The sequence below is a fragment of the Drosophila albomicans genome, chromosome 3, assembly GCF_009650485.2.
Source record: "Drosophila albomicans strain 15112-1751.03 chromosome 3, ASM965048v2, whole genome shotgun sequence".
NCBI classification, from domain to species: Eukaryota; Metazoa; Arthropoda; class Insecta; order Diptera; family Drosophilidae; genus Drosophila; species Drosophila albomicans.
The window spans coordinates 10,477,590-10,498,294 of NC_047629.2; the positions used below are offsets into that span (position 1 = coordinate 10,477,590).

Genomic DNA, 20,705 nt, shown 5'->3' on the forward strand with positions numbered 1-20,705 from the left:
AATCAATCACGCAGATCCTATCAATAATAACTGCGCCCAAAAGCCTTGACCACAACAATACCTATAGTTCATCAGCTGCCGGAAAGCCATGGTAATTAACCAGGCCTCTTTAAGCAGTCTTCATGGCTTAAGAAATAGCATTACTGAGGATGTTATTTGTTTTATAGCAACACTAACCGGTAGGAGACGTCCCAATTTAATACAAACTCAACACCAAAGAGGGCGCAGTAATTTATTTTAAATGTTATTCGTCGGTAGATGGCGGCAGAGTACGGGGTCAGAGCAGATAGGAATTGAATTTCAATTCCGGTTTATTTTTATACCCGCTAGCCATACGGTAGAAGGGTATTATAACTTTGTGCTGGCAGAATATGTATGTAACAGGTTGAAGAAGGCATCTCCGACCCTATAAAGTATATATATTCTTTTGTCTGTCCGTCTGTCCGTATAAAACCCTGGATCTCAGAGACTATAAGAGATAGAGCTATAATTTTTGTTCGACAGCATTTGTTATGTTTGCACGCAGATCAGGTTTGTTTGAAATTTTTGCTACGCCCAAGCGTAATTAAAATAAAGCTAGAGCTGCGAATTTTGTTGTATACAATAATAACCATAGTAATCATGATTCCTGAAAATTTGGTTACAATCAGATACAAATTGTGAAAGTTATTAAAGAAATACTTTTGTATGGGCAAAAACGCCTACTTACTAGGGATCTTAACTGCTTTGGCTGACAATCTGGTATATTGTGCCATCTGTGGTATATTTTGAATGTAGTACTATATCGATATAACAAATTTGGTATATTTTCGTATTTTTGTAGTATTTTTTTGAAAATAATACCGCAATATTTTGCTTTTATTCAAAATGGGTAACGGGTATCTCACAGTCGAGCACACTCGACTGTAGCTTTCTAACTTGTTTCAATTTATGAGAAATCATTTACACAAATTAAAATGAATTACATATAGCACGCTGTTCTCTGCCATATAAAGGGGAGCATGCAATTGCTTAGATGCAATAGTTGTTCTCAAATCGTTCGATCAGCATGAAGTCGCTTATGCTTGTTAGTTGTATTGGCCTGATATGCATCATTGCATCTGGCTCAGCTGAGAGTGAGTTCATCTAGCTATATAACTAGAATACAAATTTAATTTTTCTATTTTCAATAGAACTTAATCCAGAAGGATTGCACGAATTGGAAAAACAAGAATGCGGAGTCCATAAGAAGGATTTACCTTTTATTGGGAATGAAAACATTCCTAGTTCAAGACCTTGGATGGCACGCCTTAAGGTTTCAATTGATGAAAAAGATCCAATTGAATATATAGGAACCCTGATAAGTGACCGTAAGTAAACCATATAATCGTAGTAGGATCTTGAAATTGGATGATAACAATTTGATTCACAGAATTTGTTTTGACCGCTGCGCATATTGTGGACAATACTAAAATGTAAGTCTATATTACCTATATAAATATCCCACAGTAAGATTTTAATTTTTCATTCAGTCATTCAGTGCGCTTAGGTGTCGGGGAAAATTCGACAGTTGAGGAAATCGACGTCGAAAAAATAATTAAGCATCCAGATTTCAAACTTAATCCTATTACATATAATGATATAGCTCTGGTGAAACTGGCTCGAAAGGTCGATTTCAAAGGTGAGCAAGATATTTTACTTATGACATTATAGAATTATTGTAAATTGTAAATTGTCCTTTCATTGAATGCGATTCCTAACAGAAAATATCAGTCCAATCTGCTTGCCTGTAAATGAGGATCTACAGCAAAAGGTGGAAACTCTGGAAGGTCTGCTGCTAACAGGATTTTCAAATGGAAACACAAACACTGAGAGAAATAATATACTGCGTGAAATAAATGTTTCACGTGTCGATCGTCCAAAATGCTCAAAGTCTTTCCGAAATTTTACAATAGAGCCAACTCAAATTTGTACCACTTTGAATGAAATTGTATGCAAAGGCTCATCGGGCAGTCCACTGAGCAGTCAAGTTGAATTTTTAGGTAAGGAGCGGTTTGTTCAGTTTGGCATCGTTTCGTATGGATTAGGCGATTGTTCCATGGGAGCGAACACGAATGTAGCAAGATTTATGCCATGGATAACTGCTGTGATTGGAGAAAAGCCGTTGTGAGCTGTAAATTCAATGTTAATCGTTTTCATGTAACAATCTACTATTCCACTATATAAAATGTATTTCCTTATTCAAATAAAACAAATCAACTAACTTCGAACTTGATTGCCGCTAGTCGGTAGATGGCACTAATGTGCGGAGGCAGCTTAGTGGATTTAATAGAAAAAAATAAAATTTGAAACAAAAAAAAGCCTCAGATTGGTTTTATTCGATGTTAAAATATTTAACCAATCAAAATGTATTTTTAAAGAACCCTATGGTCTATGTAATGTAAAACTGACGAAATGTATACATCAAGTATAACGAAGTTAGCCACGCAGGCCGATTAACGCTTACTAAATACTTACAAATCAATCACGCAGATCATACCAATAATAACTGCGCCACAACAATATCGATAATTCGTCTGCTATCCGATAATCATGGCAAATTACTAATCGAATTATACGAAACATTTTTCTAAAAATGAAATTAATTTCAAAGAATTTTCTACTTTTTCGCCTCTTTCAAATTACATTTTTAACGACTTTTGTACTTGCTAGCAAAGCTTTTCATATTTGGTTTATGTCACAGCTGGACACTGATTCGTTTAATGTGCGCACTGCGCATACGCCGTAAGCGGTTCATACATAGGCTAAGCTTATTTCACTAATGTGTGGTTTATGACCATGCTGACGTTGATTACTTTCTTATCTTCAAAATGGGAAAATAACGTAATTACAAATATAAAACATATAAAAATGAAAAAAGCTACTTTCAAGTTTCACTGTGAGTTGCCCTCTATTAACATTAATAATTATTAACAGTAATAAAATAATTAACACAACATTCTAACTTTAAAACAACGTGATATTAAAACCGAGTTTTAATAGATTTTTTGATTACGTACAAGACTCAGACTAATGAACAAAACAATAACAATATACAATAATAATAATAACATCAAATAATAATAATTCTGATCTTAAGAAATTGATCACCTGACAACCCTGACAAAAACAAGAATTATAACAGCTGTCTTGGCTCTCGAGCTCGCACTCTCTGGCTCTTTATTTCTTGCAGCACATTTGTCTTATACTTTGCATAAGCTTGCTCTCTGATTTTGCGCTCTCTCTCTTTCTCTCTCTCTTTCGGTCAGTTTCTTGGCTTAGCTTAGTGCACTTGTCTGAGCTTGAAACGTGTTTTGGCCAAACGCTTGTAGCGCCGTCGCACCGTTCGTTGCCATTCTTCGGTTTCAGTTCAATTCGAAACGCGTCTCAGTTTGGTTGTTGCCCTCGCTCGGTTCGTCAACAGCTCTGCGATTGCGACTGGCATTGCGATTGCTTGGTCAGACAGAGTAAAGGCGTTTTTAAAGCAGCAAGCCCACCAAGGCGCTGACTTTATTTGTAGGTGTGTATAGCATGAGTGTAAGCACACACATACACACACGCGTGTGTGTGTTTGTAAGCGGAGCAAGTGCGTCCGTACCTTAACTCGCTTGATCGGACGCACGCGGCTTAAATTGTAATTCGGTTTTCGGCTATATCGTTACGTAGCGTTGCGTTGCGTTATTTTTTGGTATTTGCTGCTTTATGTATGCAAAACGCGTAATTTCGCATTACACCGGGATCGAACGTCATAAAAGTGACCGAGACTGTCTGCCTCCCCCCTATCTCTCTCTCTCTCGCGCTCACTCTCTCTCGGTCTGTCTTTTGGCGAGCACAGTTCAGTTACTCGGTCATTACTTGCGGCACTGTTGTTATTGTTGTTGTTGTTGTTGTTATTATTGTGGATTTCGAATTTGTTGTATGTGCTGCAAGTTGTCTTTAAGCGCTTTTACTTGCATGTGTATGTGTGTGTGTGTGTAAGTGTGGGGAAAATTTCACTTTGCATTGAAATCAAGTTTCGGTTTTATTATTGCATTCAACATATGCGAGTGTGCGTGTGTGTGTGTGACCAGTGTGCGTGTGTGAGGTGTTTTTTGCCTCACTGCACTCGTTAGCCAATTAAGAGCCCATTCATAGGCATTGAGATTCTTAGCTGTGCGACATTAGCATAACGTTAAGCTTCGCCCTCTTCTCACTCCTCATTCCATCAACCTGTCTGACCTCCACAATTAGAAACTGCCAAGAATATGCATTAAAACAAATTAATTAAAAAATATTAATTAAACACTTTGCCAACTACAAAAGACCAAAGTAACATCAAATAAAAGCGTAGCGAAGGTCGTCAGCAAAGAGTTGGCAACACCAAAGTGGCAAGTGGCAAGGGGCAGGGGGCGGGGTACAAACAACAAAAATTAGTTTCAATCAATTCGCAATAGAAATAGAAATGACAACAGCTACAAAAATAAAAAGAGTGCATAGTAAACAACAAAAAAACTAAAAACGAAATAGCATAAATAATAAATAATTGTAAATACACGGAGACGATCGCGAATCTTCGCGATATTGTTATAAATACACGGACAGCATGACATATTCAAGGTGAATGTGGCCATTAATTTTTGGCAACAGGTGAAAATTTATGACTTCTTTTGTGTGTGTGTGTGCATAAGTGTGAGTGCCAAAGTCAAACCTAGAGTTAATGACAAAAACAAATGAGAAAGAAATAATGCAACTCAAATTGTTAATAAATAACAACAAAGTGTGCGATTTAAATAAATTATATATCTGCCGATATAAATTGTATTTTTGTCACATTGCGCATCCTTCTAGAATTTCTCTCTTAAGTCAAATTTAATTTACGATCAACATTATCTAATGCCAAATACAACTTGTGCCCCTCACACATATTCGTCATACGCAACGTTGCCTTGAACTTTTCGGAATGTGAAACAAGAAAAACATCAACAGCAACAACAACAAGATATTAAAGAAATTCAATCACAACATTATTAATTGCGTTTTAACGGTATCTCAATCGCGCTGTTCGCTAAAAGTTTTATTCAACAAAAATATACGTATATAAATTTTGATATACAAATGCAAACCTGTTTTTTTGGCAGCTTAAAGTGAAAATAATAATGATAAAATGCAAATGCAAATGCAAATACTGAGAAAACAAATAAATTGCTAATAATTTACAAATTGCAAGCTAAACACTAAACAAAACAAGAAAATTACAACCTACAAGTAAAGCCGCCAACTTGAGAAACAAAAATCTTTTGGATATCTTGTAAAAACCCCCCTCCCCAAAAAAAAATGCTTGTCAATTCGAAGCGGACGTCGCTGCAGGCGTCGACGCCAACGCCGACGCAGCCGCAGACGCCGTTGCGGATGATAATGTGGAGCCTCGGCGTCTTCATCATCTGCTGTGTCAGCATCAGCAGCGCACAAGGTGAGTGAGTTTTACATATGATTTAAGTTTTTTTTTTTCTTTTTTTTTTTGGGTTTTTTGTTTTAACGATCATCATGTACAAAAATTAAAATTGAATTTTTCAAAACTCTGTGCGGCTTATAGTCATATTTTTGTCGCAGTTATTACCACTCTTCTCGCTGTTGTTGTTGTTGTCGATGTTATTGTTATTGTTGGGGGAGGGGGAAACAAAATTTGTGTTTTCATTAAAAGCAGAAGACTTCAAGAGTTACCTGCTTCTGTGATTCACTTCATGTTGGTTTATCTTGATGATGCCGGCTGTTGCTTCTGAAGCCATGAGATCTCTTTTGGGCCTTTACCAGCCGGAACTCCGGCGAGGTCTGGGCCACCAAAGAGTCTCAGCCACAACCGCAAAACAACAATAAAACAAACTGATATGAGACAATAAATGCGTGTTCAAAATTAAAAGCTCAGATACACGGAGCTCTTGTGATTTGTCACGAAGAAGTAACCAAACGGAAAGAAAAAGAACCAATAATAAGCCCAAATAAAAATACAATAAAACACGTACTTCCGCAGTGCATGCTAAACTGTCATTTGTATTCAACAGTTTTAGTGTCACTGTTGATCAGCGATGCGCAGCTGATGTGTATGTGTTTATATGGGATATTAACAATCTTGGCAATTAGTTGCCAAGTTGTTGTGACTGATTGATATCAACACCAATTTCACTGGCAATTCATAACTTGGCCGAGGATTTTTACAAACTCAATTTGTTTTCACATTTCTTAAAAAGGTCACTGTGCCACAATATTGTAATGAACCAGTGTAAAACTTTGTATTTTCTTAACAAATATTGACTTAACGGTTAAGTGCGAAAGCAAAACAAAACCTCTCGGAAGAAGTTTTAAAATTTGCTTGTTGACACACCGCTTCAACACAATATTCATCAAACTGTTCACCTCTGAGAATTTTTTTTGAATCCATAAGCTTTGGTGACCCATATTGGAATTAACGGATGATTACGAAAAGAAGGAAACCGAACTCCATTATTCACCACTATTTTTATCCAAAATATTTTATTAATCAAATTCAAATCCAAATTTAGCCTTTTCGATTAAATTTTGCTTGTACATTACTTATGACGGGATCACCTTTTAAAGAAAAAAGAAATTATTTTTGTATTATACAAAATACAAACACAATGAAATTTATTTCAAAATAACATTTTCCATTTTTGTCAATCAATGTTCGGCAAGTTTTTTTTTTGGAATCGGAGTCTAGTGTCGATAAAAATATCCCATATAATCTTAAGAGAAATTTAAATCTAACGTAAATTAATTAAATATTCACAAAAGTGTTTAAAACAACAAAAATTTTAAAAAGAAATAAAAGCTTTTCAACTTTTATCATTTTAATTATTTTTATAAATTATTATCAAAACATTATAACTTTGTATTCTTTGAAGCATCAAGCCTAAATGAAACGTTAACAGATGCCCAACTCTGAGTTGACAATATTCGATGAGGTCTAAGTCTACTTAGGTTTTGGTTGAGAAAAAAAAAAACAATTTAATTATAGGTATTAGCTACAATGCAAAAAACCACATGAGCTAATACTAAAAAATATGCCAACTAATCATTTATACACATATATACATACTTAAGTCCTTACATAATATTAAGATGATTGACAAATTCAAAAAACAAAAAAAAAAATAAATAAACAGCATGGCGTCGCCAACGAGCATGTTTAATCAATAGAAAACAAAGCGAAACTAACGAAAAATCAACAAATTAAAATCAAAATTCTTACGTAACACTCTGCACAAAAAGACAAAAACAAAAACAAACAAAAATGATGATAAAAACCTTTCTACTAACATCAAATTTAATACCGAAACAGAAATCAAACAGCGTAGAAACCAAATGAATTTCAATACATACAAAATAAAGACTAAGGCTATGGAAACTTGTCGTCAAACAAAAAGAGCGTTAATAAAATTAACTTACTAATGAAGAGCTGATGATCGCGCTGCCGAAAATACAAAAACAATGATCATGTATAAATATGTTTGTGTGTGAAATCAAGAAATACAACTCTTGAAAATCTACATTTATTTTATATGCAGACATTTTGTCGCGCGTGTGTTGTTGTCATTCGTACACACAATAATCAAAACGAGTTTCTGGGCGCATTTTTTTTTTGCCGACAACTATGCAAATTAAATACTAAATATGTATTGTCCAACGAAATTCGTCTATGGAGAGTTGATATTTTGTAACAATCATAAAAAACGAAAGTGAATCGAGACACTCGCTGCTCTCAGCTCGCTGCTGTGTTGACTTTGAAAACCCTTGACGTTGTTCATGTTGCCCCTGTCACACTCAAAATGTGCGCCATTTCACTTTTCTCTTCTAGTTGTGTGTTAACTTGATCGAATTAAAGCACACACGCTTTATGCTATGCGATAAATAAAGATGGCACTACTGATATACGTCACGTTGTGTGAAAGAAAGTGAAAGAAATTGTACAAGTTGCTGTGTAACTGTGTCTACTTCTCGCTTATAACTTTTTTATTATTATTTTTTTTAACTGTCACACATGAGTCTTCTTCGGGCTGGTAAACAAGTCTAAGTACTCATCCAAACATGACGAATGTTGTTTTGAACTCATTCATCGAAAGAAAGAGTCAAATACCTAACACACATGCATGCGTACTTGGATTAATTAGTTGCGGGCTTTCTGCTTTTATTTTGGAAATTAGCGCTTTCTGCGCTATAATGATGAGAAACAATGCCAATGACATTGTCTGTCCCATGGTATGTAAAATTCATCCATATACTTATGTATGTTAAATTTACTACAACTTGCGGATTATTGCAGTGAAAAGTTCAATTTACATACACTGGCTGCAAATGGAAAAGTAGCATGCAATTTATTATGCCGCGTTTTATATTAAAGCCTACAAAATCAACTGGATGCTAGGTATTTTTACCACTCGCTAATTAAAATACTCACATTTTCACAGTACACACAATTATTTCCGCTTTAGTTAGCTGTTGTTGTTTTTGTAACTTATGACGCTGCACCAAAACAAGTTTAGTGCAAGAAAACGTTAAAAGTTGAGCAAAAAATACGAAATGAGCAAATGTTATTTCATGTTGAATTTATATAATACTAGGCAAAACAAATAATGTAAATAAAATTGTTGCCCTGTAAATACAAAATTTCGAAACTTTTCAATTTATGGTGTTTATGATAAAATAAAATAATTTCAATGCGAAATAATATAAATAAATCGCAATGTTGTTTTTTTTATCGATGTGGCAATATTTTAAAAAGTTGGCAGTCACATTTTTCTATTTCCTTTTTTTTGTATTCGTGTGCAAAGTTCTCTCTGTCTTTTTATTCTCTCAGCTTAAAATCATACAGCTGATTTTAGTTTCACAACTTTATTAAAGTCACTATTAAAATTTTGTGAAATTTATTTTTCCACAACTCAATATTTCCTTCATTTTTTATTTGTGCGTGCTCAATATTTTTTGTAAAACAATAATAATATTTATAAGCAAATAGAAAATGGCTGATAATATTAACTCGGGTAAAAAGAAAAAGGACCGTGGTGGTGCAGGAACGTCTGGTAAAGCCAAAAAGCGAATTGTTGAGAAAATCTTAGGCAAACGTAACGCCAATGGACACACTGAACTCTTATTGAAATGGAAGGATTTACCCGAAGAGGAGAGCACATGGGAGCCCCAAAGCATGTTGGGTCCTGAAAACATTCACATGCTAACGCAATTTAATTACCAATACCAACGAATCCCACCTAAGGCTGCGAATCAAAATCCACAAGCGGCTAAAGCTAAAGCAAACAACAAAAAAAAATTAAAGCAGCCACCGCTGCCGTCACCGCCGGCGCCGGCGCCACAAAAAAAAAGTGTGACCAAAGAGCACACGCACACAGAAAGAGTGCAGGCCGTAAACAAGCAAAGTTCCGATCACGACAGCGAGGATAATTCATCGGGAAGTAGCAGCAACTCGGACAGCGACAGCAGCTCTGCTGGTGACGAGACAAGCAGCAGCGATGAAGAACCCGATGTAGTGGAAAAGAAGGCTGCAGCAATGGCGAAAAGCAGACAACAATGCATTCCAAACAACAACAAGATGAAGGGCAAATCACCAGCACCAAAAGCATCCAATATGACCAACAATTTAAATGCAAACGAGAGGCAAGGCTTGACCAACTTTGGGCTGGCACAAGTGCGTGATCTGCTCAGCAGCGACGACGAGGATGATGATGAGACTGCAGCGTTGCCAGCTGCAAAGGCTGATCAGGCGCTTGAGGGCGTCAAGCAGCAGGCACTCAGTTGGCTGAAGATGAAAACAGCTACGAAAGAAACTAAGCAGGAACCAGGAACATTAGATACACTTTCGAGGCGACGCAAGACTGGACCTAGCGATGATCGAAGTGTAGTGCAGCAAGTGAGTAATCGAATACTAAGTGCACATTCATTATGTATAATCGTTGTTACCGTGTAGTTGCCCGCTAAAAACAAACGACGTTTGAGTCTGGATAGAGGCGATCAAAATGCGAATCATCTTGAAGATGAGGAACACAAACCGTTTGATACGGAGGAACTCAACAAAGGTGATGTGCCGGCCAATTTTAGTGAATTTGGGATTTGGAGAGATCATTTGACGGCGTCGACGAAATGTTATGGCATCGAGCTGGGCTTGCCACTGGAGAAGGTGCTGAAGACCTTCAGGATCAATGGTGAAACTTTTGTGGTGGCCAAATGGCGAAATCGTGTTACACCCGATGCAGTGAAGCTGAAGGTTCTGAATGCCCTATATCCACATCTTGTTATTGAATATTTCGAGAATCTTGAGATGCGCACGGTAGACTAGACTACTAAATGTGGTGAGTGAGTGAAGTCTCCATAACACAGCACACCAGGTGGTTTCTTTAGCTGTTTTCTCTGCGAATTGTCTACCTTTGTTTTTTCTTTATTTTAGCCCTGTGCCTATAACACACGCTTCCGTTTGGCGCAGCTTCATAACTTTACAGTTCGACGCTCACATTTGCCATGAGCCATGAAAATGCTGCCAGCACTTGCTTGGGTCAAGATACATTCGCGGGCCAAAATGCGCTGACATCCGCTTTTCGACTCCACAACTATCGATAGAGACTCCCCACATCTTCTTGCAAACTATTCGTCTTCGTTCTCTGCTCTGTAGTCAAGCACCTGCAGCTGCTGTTTCTTGCTGGTCTTCATTATAAATCATTGATAACGCGAGCCTAGCCATTTGACAAATTGCACAGCCCATTCTCAGCGGTGCCCTCCACTTCGTGTAGAACATTTGATTTATCATCTGTGTTTACCATATGAGTTATATGCGCTTAGCTTTGCGTGAATCATCGGCGCAGAAATGGCTTTGATTTCACTTTTGATAGTGTTGTCAGCGACTGGATTTCCTCCCCATTAGGATGCTTTTCAAAATATTAGGTTTCACAACATTTAGAAAAGCGACATCTTAATATATTCAAAAAGAGCATTTATTCAAATAAGCATCTGCGCCTTAGTTCTTTTTTTTAATGATACTTTATCTATGTTAATTATCTTGAATTGGCCAAGTTGTTAATCCGTTTTGAAATTTTTAACGTAGATGCAATTGGTAAAAGAAAACATAATTGAATTGAAAAAAAGTAGATTTATCTTAAATTATTTTTAGTTTTAGTTTTGCTATTGCAGAGTATCTGTTATTCGACGAGGCCTACTCAGGCTGTAAATTGTTCGTCCAGTTGTAGATTTTATGTTGAAGATCAACGTGCAAGTTATGAGACCGCAAATCTTGTCTTGGCTTTTTACTTTTGGTTGCCTGTTCGCTGTTCCCAGTTTGTTGGCTTGGCTGCTTATCTGCTGGCATCTGGTTGACAGCTGGTGACAATAGCAACAACGACGACGACGCCTTCGCTTTGAACTCTGCGGCTTAGCGAGTTCAGGAGACTACGGCGTTATTTCTACCCGTGACATGTTCATTTTGCCCAGACACAGCAGCACAAGACCGACTTCTTCCCTCATCGTTTGCTGTGGGCGTTCATCAGTTCATTCAACTGGCCAGCAAATTGTTGTGACGACAGCAGCCAAAATGGCAACCAAAAATTGTGTGTCGGGGCAAATTCAACAAATTTAGCAACACACAAAACAAGTCGAAAGAGTATTGTGCCTTCTCTTATTATTGTTGTAACCTTCATCTCTGTGTGTGTGCTGGACCAGGCCAAGACACACCTCAGCCTCAGCGGCACATGCTAACTGGGGACCACAACCACTTGAGTGAGTGGCTCAATGAGTGGCTGACAGTTTGGCTACTGCCTTGGTTAATGTGTCCATTTATTGCTGTTGCTTTGCTGCTTTGCTCGTTGTGCAATTTCAATGTCATTTGTAAACTTTGCTGTTGGCTGTTCGCTCCACTCGCTGATTGCATTTTTGAGCAATTTGCCAAGTTAGTTGAATTTATCAAGCCCGAAACCCATTAACTGACTTTGGCCCATCTGTAAATGATTATTTTTTTTGGGCGTTGAAGGCCTCAAGCTAAGCCTTAACATGTAAACTGTAATGTCTAAAATTAGATAAAGCGCCTCGTGTAAACTATTTAGTCAGGGTTAAATCCGAGTACATTTCAATTCCAAGAGATCCACACTCGAACTCTTTAACACTAATTTTAATAGCTCGCATAAATTTTTTAATTCAACTACGGAAGAGCTGCGGAAGAAACATTACAATGCTTTGCGAATGGATAGAGTTTTGTAAATATTTTATTTATTTTTGCTTAATTTAATTGTGACCATTAAATGCATATTACATATTTCGCTTTGCTTCCTGCCTCTCTTTGAAAACCTTCAGAGTAATTACTTTTCCAACAGCAATTTGCGATTTGTGTGTTGATTTTAATTCTTGGCCATAATTTAATCAATTTTCTTTTTTAAGCCACGTTCGATTCGATTCGTATCTCAAATGTTTTGCTGATCTCTGTGCTCTGTTATTATTTCCTATGATTGCTATGTTGCAGTTAGTTTTGCTCTTTTGTTGTCTTGACTTAGACTTTGCCTTAGATTCAAAACAACGACTATAACTTTGTTTGTTGGATTTTACTACCCAGCCCAGTTGATTTATGTGTTGGCTTTGCCGTAATTTTACAGCATAAAACTAGTTTTTCATGTTTTGCTGCAGTCTTTTTGCATATTATACTAAAAATGGCACTGCTCAAAGTGTCTTAATAAAATTGTCGTCTAGAAATTCTGCACATAATCGTGCTGTAATTGAATAATATATTTTCAATCCAATTTTATTGTAATTTCAAATTTGACTCACAAAATTAATGCTAAATTAATGTTCTTAGCCTTAAACTATTCTTTGGAAATAATTTCGACTCGCTTAGCAGCTTTTTGGGTGACTTAATTTGTCTGAATAAAAACAAGTCGTGGGTTATTTTTATTCCGATATTATTTATTAAGAATTCAATTTCACAACGAAAAGTTGCAGATCCAGTGACTACATTATTTAAGCATGTCGTCATTTGTAATCTCAACCAAGTTTTAACAAATGCAAAGTCGACTTTCTATATACATACATACATAAAAAATTCCTCAAGGAAAACATGCTGCAATTTCTTGTTAATTACATAGACAAAGTGTCTGCTTATCGTTTACGGAACTCTGAACTCGTTTACGGTCATTTATAAATGGCCTAACAATTAAAATTGCATAGCTGATTAATATCGCTGCTATAATTTTTAATTTCCTGTCCAAGATCAAAAACCAAAACAAAAACAGATCCAAAATTTCCCGGCATGAAAAATAATTTTGAAATTGTTCAACCACATTTTTTGGCAATCATTTGCATTTCATTTTGTCTGGCATTTCCCTTAAGCTCTTAGAGTTATTACAGCCACAGCAGCAACAACAGCAACACATGTAATAATTTTCGCTCTTTTGACCATTTTTGGTAGTTGATGTAATTACGCCCAAGGCGGCAATGCCGTCAAGCGCCCTCATTTATGACGCTTAGCATACAGCAGCAGCAAATCTAGACATATGTTGTGGTTGTTATGGTTGTTGTTGTTGTTGTTGTAGTTGCTGTAATGCAATTTGTTTAACGCTTCGTTTATTACCAAAAACAGAAACGCATTTGCTGGGGATCTTGGTCGCGTAGGTTGTTGTTTGTCAGTTGGCTGAATGAATTGCAGCAACAAGCAGCCGACCACAAGTTGAACCTGATTCAACGAACCACAAATACACTGCACACATAAACATATGTACATACATATTTAACAGTAAAAGTGTTGGTCATCCTAGGCGAGCTAATAATTGCTCTCGATTTCTTTATAACTCGGTAAGTGCTGCACAGCCGCAGCTTCGAAAGCGAATGTCTTTCTTATGGTCCAATCCAGTTGAACAACAATTTTATGCAGATCTCCCCTGGCTCCACAGTAGAGCACTCAACTCCTCGACATTTTTTCCTGCAACATCATATTCAGTTTGTTGTTGCAGGCGTGGTGGCAAGCTACATATTTATTAACTTGTTTCGCTTTTTTGACACTCTTAATATATTTATTCAAGCGTGTTTGTTTTCGTTTTTGGCACAAGCTGACTTTTGTTTTTATCTAAGCCTGCGGGCTGCAGGTTATTGGATCAGCAATGAAAAATGATGTTCAATTGCATATGATAAATAAACTGGATTACAAGATTGTTTAACCTATGTATATTTGATTGGCTTCCACACAGGGTCAGCTATTCTCCTTTATTATGTAATTTTATTGTGCAAATCCCTTAACAGAAATTCCCATAAAACAATACGCATCCATCTGCTGTTGATGAGCTCTAATCTGATATCATTTGTCTGCTGTACTAATTGTATAGCGATCTAACCTTGACCGTCTGAACTGTGAACTCAATTCCCAGCGTTGTCAGTTAGTTCCCTCTATGAGAACAACTACTACTGTAGAGCTTAATAAGTATAACCGTTCATATCTAAGCCACAATCATTGTTATAACAATGCCCGGCAGTAATTCTCGTAAAACTGCTCTTTCTCCAAAAACAAGTTGATCTGTTCCGTTTTCTTGTTTCTTGTTTGAAACGACCTTGCATTGTTTTCTTTATTGCTGTACGCATGTGCCACGCCCCAAAGAATTCGTTTTAGTTTTGAGCTCAATTTCACATACACAACAACTAAAAACTAATTAAGCGTTTTAACTTTTCATTTCATTAGTTTATGTGCTTTGTTTAAACCGAAAATTAAACCGTTTCTTAATGCCTCATTTCGCTTTTTCATTTCAGGTAAGCTCGGCTCCATCACAAATGCCGGACAACTTAACATAAATCAACGAAACATATGCTCAAGCAAATAAACGAAATATACAACAAACTTATTCTTATCGAGAAGGATAAACGGATAACGAATAATAAGAGTTTTTGGTTTTTTATATATATGATTTAACCGCACTTTGATACACACAACACTTATGTTTATAGAAACTGTATATGATGATATTATGATATTAAACACAATCAATATAATTAACAGTTAATATTCACAAAATAAAGTTCACGTTTACATTGTGAAAGTTGTTACCCTCTAAATTGGGTAAAACTAGCTACCTTGTAAATTTCATTCAACAATAGTTTATTGATATTTTGAAAAGAAACTTCTCAGCCGCAGGTAATTCTTGCATGCATTTTAAATGTCAGTTGCTGTAATTGTAATTCCAATTTGTGATTCAGCTTCAGCAATCGGATCTGCACAGAGTCGAGCTTCGCGTTTCCCTCGCCGAGAGTTGTTGTTGCTGTTGACATTTTTGTTTGGCTTTTTCAAATATTTCTTTAAAAGCAGCGCCCCAAAAAGCACCGTTAAAAATGCCATTATATTTATATGGGCATTTGTTTTCGCTGTTTTCAGGGTGTGTTTCGTCTGCTGTACCACCGACCCCATTATTGATAAAATGAGTTTTGTATGTTAATTTGCAGGCACTGCATTCTTTTGAGGTTTGCTTCGATACCACGCAAGTCAATCCTCTATGTATCAAAAGTCTTTCGATAACTTCCCACTTTGCATTCTCTGTGCAGTTATTTTCATATGGTTAGCAAAAATCTGAAATGCAAAGATTATACAAAGTATTTGTAACTATGAACTCTTGGGTTTGTCCATCGATATTGAAATACCTTTATTATAATTTACGTTAGTTCCATGGCAATTGCTGGAGATCTAAACGAGAAACTTAACAAATATTTCCACATTTTATGTATCCTGAAATGTTTCAGCATTGTATGTGACTTCCGGCATTTATTGGATAAAGATCTAGAAGAGAAAAACGTCAATTATATTTTTAATTTAATACAGAGATGCAGAACTTTATTTAAAGTTGTTACCTTTCCATTGAGTGAGAAGTCTTCCGGCAATTGTTGGATGTAGATCTAGAAAAGAATCATTTTGATTAATTTTATGATTCATTCAATTATTCAACTCTAACTGAAATTTTTACTTATACATGCACTATCAAGAGGGTTTTAATAAAGTAGTTAATTTAATACTCAGTTTTTACCGTTGACATTCCTCTGATTTCTTCCGAGTAGTACGTAAGTTTCTTATTTCTATTTTGATTATTTAGATGTGTATGAAACAAGTATGAAAACAACAGTCGAGTCCTAATGGGAGATACTCTCTATTTAATTTTAATTAAACCCTGTGGCGACAGTGGGCGTGGCAAAAATTAGAAACAAGCTTGATATGCGAGCTAGGAAAAAAAATCATATTATATTATAATACCTTTACATATGGATAGCGGGTGTAACAACTTTAATTTATTAGAAACTCCTGTTAAAGTTCTTAGGTGTCCTGTGATCTCTTCCGGCATTTATTAAATATCTAGAAGAGAAATATTTGTATTTAATTTATTCATTTAATACTGAGTTGCATAACTCAGTTTGAAGTTTCTACCGTTGACAATCCTCTGAAGCTTTCCGTAAATAGTTTCTTATTGGTATGTTGCACCTACGACTTCCGCAACAACAGAAATTACATGTTGGCAGTTGGTAGTTACCAAGTTTTGAGGTATATACTTTTAACGTTTTCTGTATGCAAAGCATTTGCTTGTTGCCCGTTTGCAGCATGAGTCACGATGGGGGGAAACAAAAAAGTAGAGGTGGGCAGACATAGAGAGTGAGAGACGGAGACAGTCAGCAGGCAATCGACAGTTGAAGCCTCTTTCATTGTCGCCTCTTTCTTCCCTCTATCTTCAACTAGGCAATAAGCTAGCGCCACGCCCATTACTGCCTTTTTCCAGTAAGCTCACCTGGGTGCATTGAACGCATTTATTTTGCTCGTTTCTCTTGCTGCACATTGCTCGATTTTCCACACACACACACATTTATTTTCGCTTTTCCTTTTAATTGGCGTTTCTCGTGTTTTGCTTTGAATTTTCCTCCATCGTTTTCTTTTTTGCATGTTGCTTAACTTTCGCGCTCACAACTTGTTGCCAACTTAAATCTTGCAACTGTGCCACTGTCCAGTTGCTTTGCCTCGTGTCGCATTTGGCGTCAATTTAATCGGGCTTTGGCCTGCTGCGACGTTGACGCTAACTGCGGCGTCGACGCTGACGCTAACGCCAACGCTGTCAAGCAGAACGTGGTGTAAAAATATGATTTCGTTTGACAAATGGTCAGGCCATAAATCATAAACGAAGGCAAAACAATTGGCAAAAAGAAAGCGTTGACTTCAAACGGAAGTGTTAAGGCATTGGCCCTAGCCAAATTACCAATTGAGCGAAAGTAAATCGAAAATTGTCCAAATGCCGTTTCGGCAAATTTATAGTGGTTGAAACACATTGATGGCAAGATTGATTAAGGAAGTTATGCTTTTTGTTTATCAGAAAAAACTGTTTTATTTGTCATTGTGTGACCATAATAAACATTTCTAAAATATACATTTAAATGCCAATATACCAACTTACAGAAGCCCGTAGCATAATCTATGGTTCATATCCACAGAAATCGCAAATCTTGCACAGATTTGCAAATTACATTAAAAACACATCATTAGTAGCTTGTTATTTCCGTCCCGTCCACCGTCCTACATTCGATTCCATTAATTAGAATTCAGTTGTTTTAATAATTGTGTATTTAAAACTATCGATGTCTTATCAACTTTTTAAAATCAATATATCGATATTTACACAAAAATGAGATCATTTAGTTATCGATCGATAATTTTTTACTAATCCATGAGTTGTTTCGCATGTCCTTACAATTTTCTTTCTGTGTTGTCGTTAGTAACTTGTTTTGTTAGTTAAATTGCGTTCAATTGAAGCTCCAAAAAGTATAATAAAAGTTCAAATAATACTCAACGACAAGCATGTGTGATTCATTGAAGCGATTTGACCGCTGCAGAAAATACCCAAACGCCAAACGTGACTCACGGCCAAGAAAGACTTGAACCAATGAATGGAGCAGCACCCCGTGGAGTGAAGTATTTGGATAGATGCATGAGCTGAGCAGCAGCAGTCAACGTTGAAGCAACGTAAGTGACATAACAGGCACAAATATTTTGAAAATACAAAAGAGTTGGGGCTCGGGCCAGGTGTGCAATGACATATGGGCTGAAAGGGGCCCTGCAGGCTGCAGTTTTGCTGAACTTTGCGCCCTACCCTAGTCAGAGTCAATGGAGTGTGGCCAAATTGATTACAGCTGCAAAATCCTTGACCCATAAATGCCAGTTGGGTTCGAGTATGGCTTTTTTTTATTTTTATTTCGTATGCTTCTCTTCTTCATGGCGTTTCCGTTTTGTTGCAAAGTGCAAAATGGCAAATGGTAAACGGCCAACATAAAAAATGACTTTTTTTTAACGCTTACTGCGTTGTATTTGAACATTAATGCGTTTTTTGTTTTGTGTCTCAAATTATATACCTAAAACACATTTAATGCCAACGGCAAAGTTTTTCATCCAATTTCAAGGCAAATTTGCGTGAGGCTTGTAGTTTTTTATTTGCTTTTCTTTTTTATAGCTCTTTGTGTTTGTCAGTTGGCACTTGTAGCTGCCGTTAAATTGCACCCGCCAATATTACACAACATGATTACAAATGAACCCAATTGACACTGAAAGATAGTTACGACGGGAATATCTTAGTATTTCTGCATAAAGTTTGGTTTTTCTAACGCTAAATTCGGTAATGACAAATGTAAGCACAATCACAGCCAGTGCTATATTATTGAGCTTCTTGAGTATGAAATGGAATATCGCTAAAAGTTGCCCACAGCAGCCAGCTATGAAACTTGGCTATTAATAAAGTGTATAGAAATAATTTGCGATGTCTGAGAATTTTAAGCAAATGAAAAAGAAAATTTTTTTTAATTTCCTGCTGGAACTTTACAGTGGTACAAAAAAAAACAAAACATGTAAAAGAATTCAAATAAAAAATGATATCTAAGAGTAGCGCGTATCAAGTTAAAGTATAATCTACAATGTATTTGCAAGAAGTAGTCGATAAGTGGCAAAGAACATTCACCAAAAATATCTAAAATTTCTTATTGAAGAACTGGTCAATGATTAATACAGATGTTAATGCATAAAACCGGATTTCGTTTTGAAGATACGCAGTTTAAGTCATAACGGGGGAATTTTATTTAATTCGTTCAAGTTGATTCATACTCACGAACCTTGAGTGACTCCACAAGAATCGCACACTCTAGTTTACCAACATTCTGACAGTGAAACCTCTTAACAAATACTCTGGAGCTCCATTCAGATTTCCAGATTTCGCGAATTCTTTATTCGATTCGATTACTCAACATGTGTTCCGACTTAAGTGCGATTCAAAGACCAATATTGCGGTTTCTTTCACCGGCTTCAGTTTGCGTAACCAGTATCGCCTCCTACGTACAAAGCCAAGCAAAATGTCTTAAAAGTTTATGATAATTTACAATAATTCACAGATTAAATCTTTCCAATTTCTGTGCATTGTAATTTTCCGCATAATTTTCGTATAGCAGAATTAACAATACACAAAAGGCAAAAGGCAAACCGTAAAATAGATTTGCCAGTGCTTAAAAATGGTCAACAATCTTGGCTTAGTCTCGTTGGCCATTCAACTGATTGTTGTTGTAATTACATATCTTATTGTTGTCGTTCTCTCTCTCTCTCCCGCTCTCTGGTTTTGTTGTTGTGGATGGTGATGGTGATTTATTGTGTGAAGAACAAGGTTTCTGATTTTTTCTTTTCGCTCGATCTAACCATGATTCTTATGGCTGGTTACGTTTCTAGCACATTTGCATACTCGTGTGCCCATCCATCGCTTGTGGGCATTGTTTTGTGGGTGGCTGTGTGTGTGTGTGTGTTGACCACTTTAAAATAGGCGTGGCAGGCAGCATTGATGCGTGAGCAATTGGCCACATCGAAGCCATAGTCGTTGGTTGATAATGATGCGTCCCTAAGTGGTTTGGCACTTTGAACCAGCGCACACAAAGTGGATGAAATTGGCTTCGTCGCTGAGGTAGCTAACAGCTCACTGAAGGAGTTCAATGCCCCACTGACTGCCATGCAGCTTGAAGTGTTTAGCGAGCAAACAAACTTGGCTAAGAGACACACAGCACAAAACACAGCTCAGCACATTGCTTGTAGCCTGTTTTTCAGCCGCCATCAATCAAAGTGTTGACGGCGCTCTTCGAGTGTCTCCTTCAACGCCTCCGCAGCGATCTTCGAATGTGACTGAGGCTACGAATGCATTGAATGCATAAAGGCGAATCAATTGGATGCACAAGTCAAGGACCAGAGCAGCGCGCAAATTGCAATTCATTGTCGTCGCAAGTCTGAAAGGGGTAGTTACACTTCTATATGCACTTCTTCTCTGTCATCTTTTGCCAGTATCATCTGCTTGTCTCCTGACATTTTTATTAAAAATGTTGGCGATCACAAAGGGCATATTTTATGGTTGCCGCTCGTTAAGCGAATGTCGCATCCACTCTGGGAAAACTGGTCATGCCAAATCGTCGTTGAAGCCTCCATTTATCGTTGTTGTTGTTGTTGTTGCTGAAGTTGCTGCTGCTTTTGGGCATCATTTCCTGTTTAAATCGAATGCGCATCAGCACTAATAACAACAACACCAAAAGGCCTAAAAGCTCCCGAAGACACAGGGAGTTTCGCACATGTGTGTGTGTGTGTCAGTTTGTTGTTAAACTGCTTGTTTAACTGTAATCTCAAGGAAAAC

General features: G+C 36.8%; 3 protein-coding genes and 1 long non-coding RNA gene across 7 annotated transcripts in view; 3 read left to right on the forward strand and 1 right to left on the reverse strand.

Annotated features, from left to right (window-relative positions):
* The first annotated feature begins 1,029 nt into the window (after positions 1 to 1,029).
* On the forward strand, positions 1,030 to 2,249 carry LOC117572479 (serine protease grass-like). The gene is made up of 5 exons (XM_034255329.2): positions 1,030 to 1,115; positions 1,173 to 1,349; positions 1,412 to 1,454; positions 1,512 to 1,660; positions 1,743 to 2,249. Exons 1-5 carry the CDS (start codon positions 1,049 to 1,051, stop codon positions 2,147 to 2,149), a joined length of 843 nt encoding a protein of 280 aa, XP_034111220.1. The 5' UTR covers positions 1,030 to 1,048; the 3' UTR covers positions 2,150 to 2,249.
* A 1,190-nt stretch (positions 2,250 to 3,439) lies between these two features.
* The window catches only part of LOC117572472 (mucin-5AC), a 41,782-nt gene continuing 24,516 nt past the window's right edge, over positions 3,440 to 20,705 (forward strand). The window contains exons 1-2 of the mRNA XM_034255319.2: positions 3,440 to 3,538; positions 5,136 to 5,467. Of these exons, the coding sequence (XP_034111210.1) occupies positions 5,332 to 5,467 (136 nt within the window). The 5' untranslated portion in view covers positions 3,440 to 3,538; positions 5,136 to 5,331. The remainder of the gene's footprint in view (positions 3,539 to 5,135; positions 5,468 to 20,705) is intronic.
* On the forward strand, positions 8,857 to 15,131 carry LOC117572473 (DNA topoisomerase 1). Of its 2 annotated transcripts, none has more exons than XM_052004663.1 (3): positions 8,857 to 9,931; positions 9,989 to 10,097; positions 14,788 to 15,131. In XM_052004663.1, the coding sequence occupies exons 1-3, from the start codon at positions 9,029 to 9,031 to the stop codon at positions 14,856 to 14,858; spliced, it is 1,083 nt and encodes a 360-aa protein (XP_051860623.1). In that variant the 5' UTR covers positions 8,857 to 9,028; the 3' UTR covers positions 14,859 to 15,131. The 2 variants fall into 2 exon arrangements, with proteins under 2 accessions (XP_051860623.1, XP_034111211.1); XM_034255320.2 differs by having other exon boundaries at positions 8,858 to 9,931; positions 9,989 to 10,370.
* Positions 15,140 to 17,384, reverse strand: LOC117572481 (uncharacterized). Of its 3 annotated transcripts, none has more exons than XR_004572517.2 (6): positions 16,445 to 17,384; positions 16,274 to 16,372; positions 16,050 to 16,190; positions 15,877 to 15,921; positions 15,670 to 15,805; positions 15,140 to 15,598 (listed from the first exon to the last, which is right to left on the reverse strand). It is a non-coding gene; the product is annotated as an uncharacterized LOC117572481 (long non-coding RNA). The 3 variants fall into 3 exon arrangements; XR_004572516.2 differs by having other exon boundaries at positions 16,800 to 17,382; XR_007954895.1 differs by lacking the exon at positions 16,050 to 16,190 and having other exon boundaries at positions 16,800 to 17,382.

What these genes read in the sequence shown, in the direction of transcription:
- LOC117572473 (XM_034255320.2), top strand. Translation starts at nt 9,029, where the DNA reads ATGGCTGATAATATTAACTCGGGTAAAAAGAAAAAGGACCGTGGTGGT. An exon ending in ATCGAAGTGTAGTGCAGCAA is followed by an intron (nt 9,932 to 9,988) that starts GTGAGTAATCGA and finishes GTTACCGTGTAG; the next exon opens with TTGCCCGCTAAAAACAAACG.
- LOC117572479 (XM_034255329.2), top strand. Translation starts at nt 1,049, where the DNA reads ATGAAGTCGCTTATGCTTGTTAGTTGTATTGGCCTGATATGCATCATT. An exon ending in AGGAACCCTGATAAGTGACC is followed by an intron (nt 1,350 to 1,411) that starts GTAAGTAAACCA and finishes TTTGATTCACAG; the next exon opens with AATTTGTTTTGACCGCTGCG. An exon ending in ATTGTGGACAATACTAAAAT is followed by an intron (nt 1,455 to 1,511) that starts GTAAGTCTATAT and finishes TTTTTCATTCAG; the next exon opens with TCATTCAGTGCGCTTAGGTG.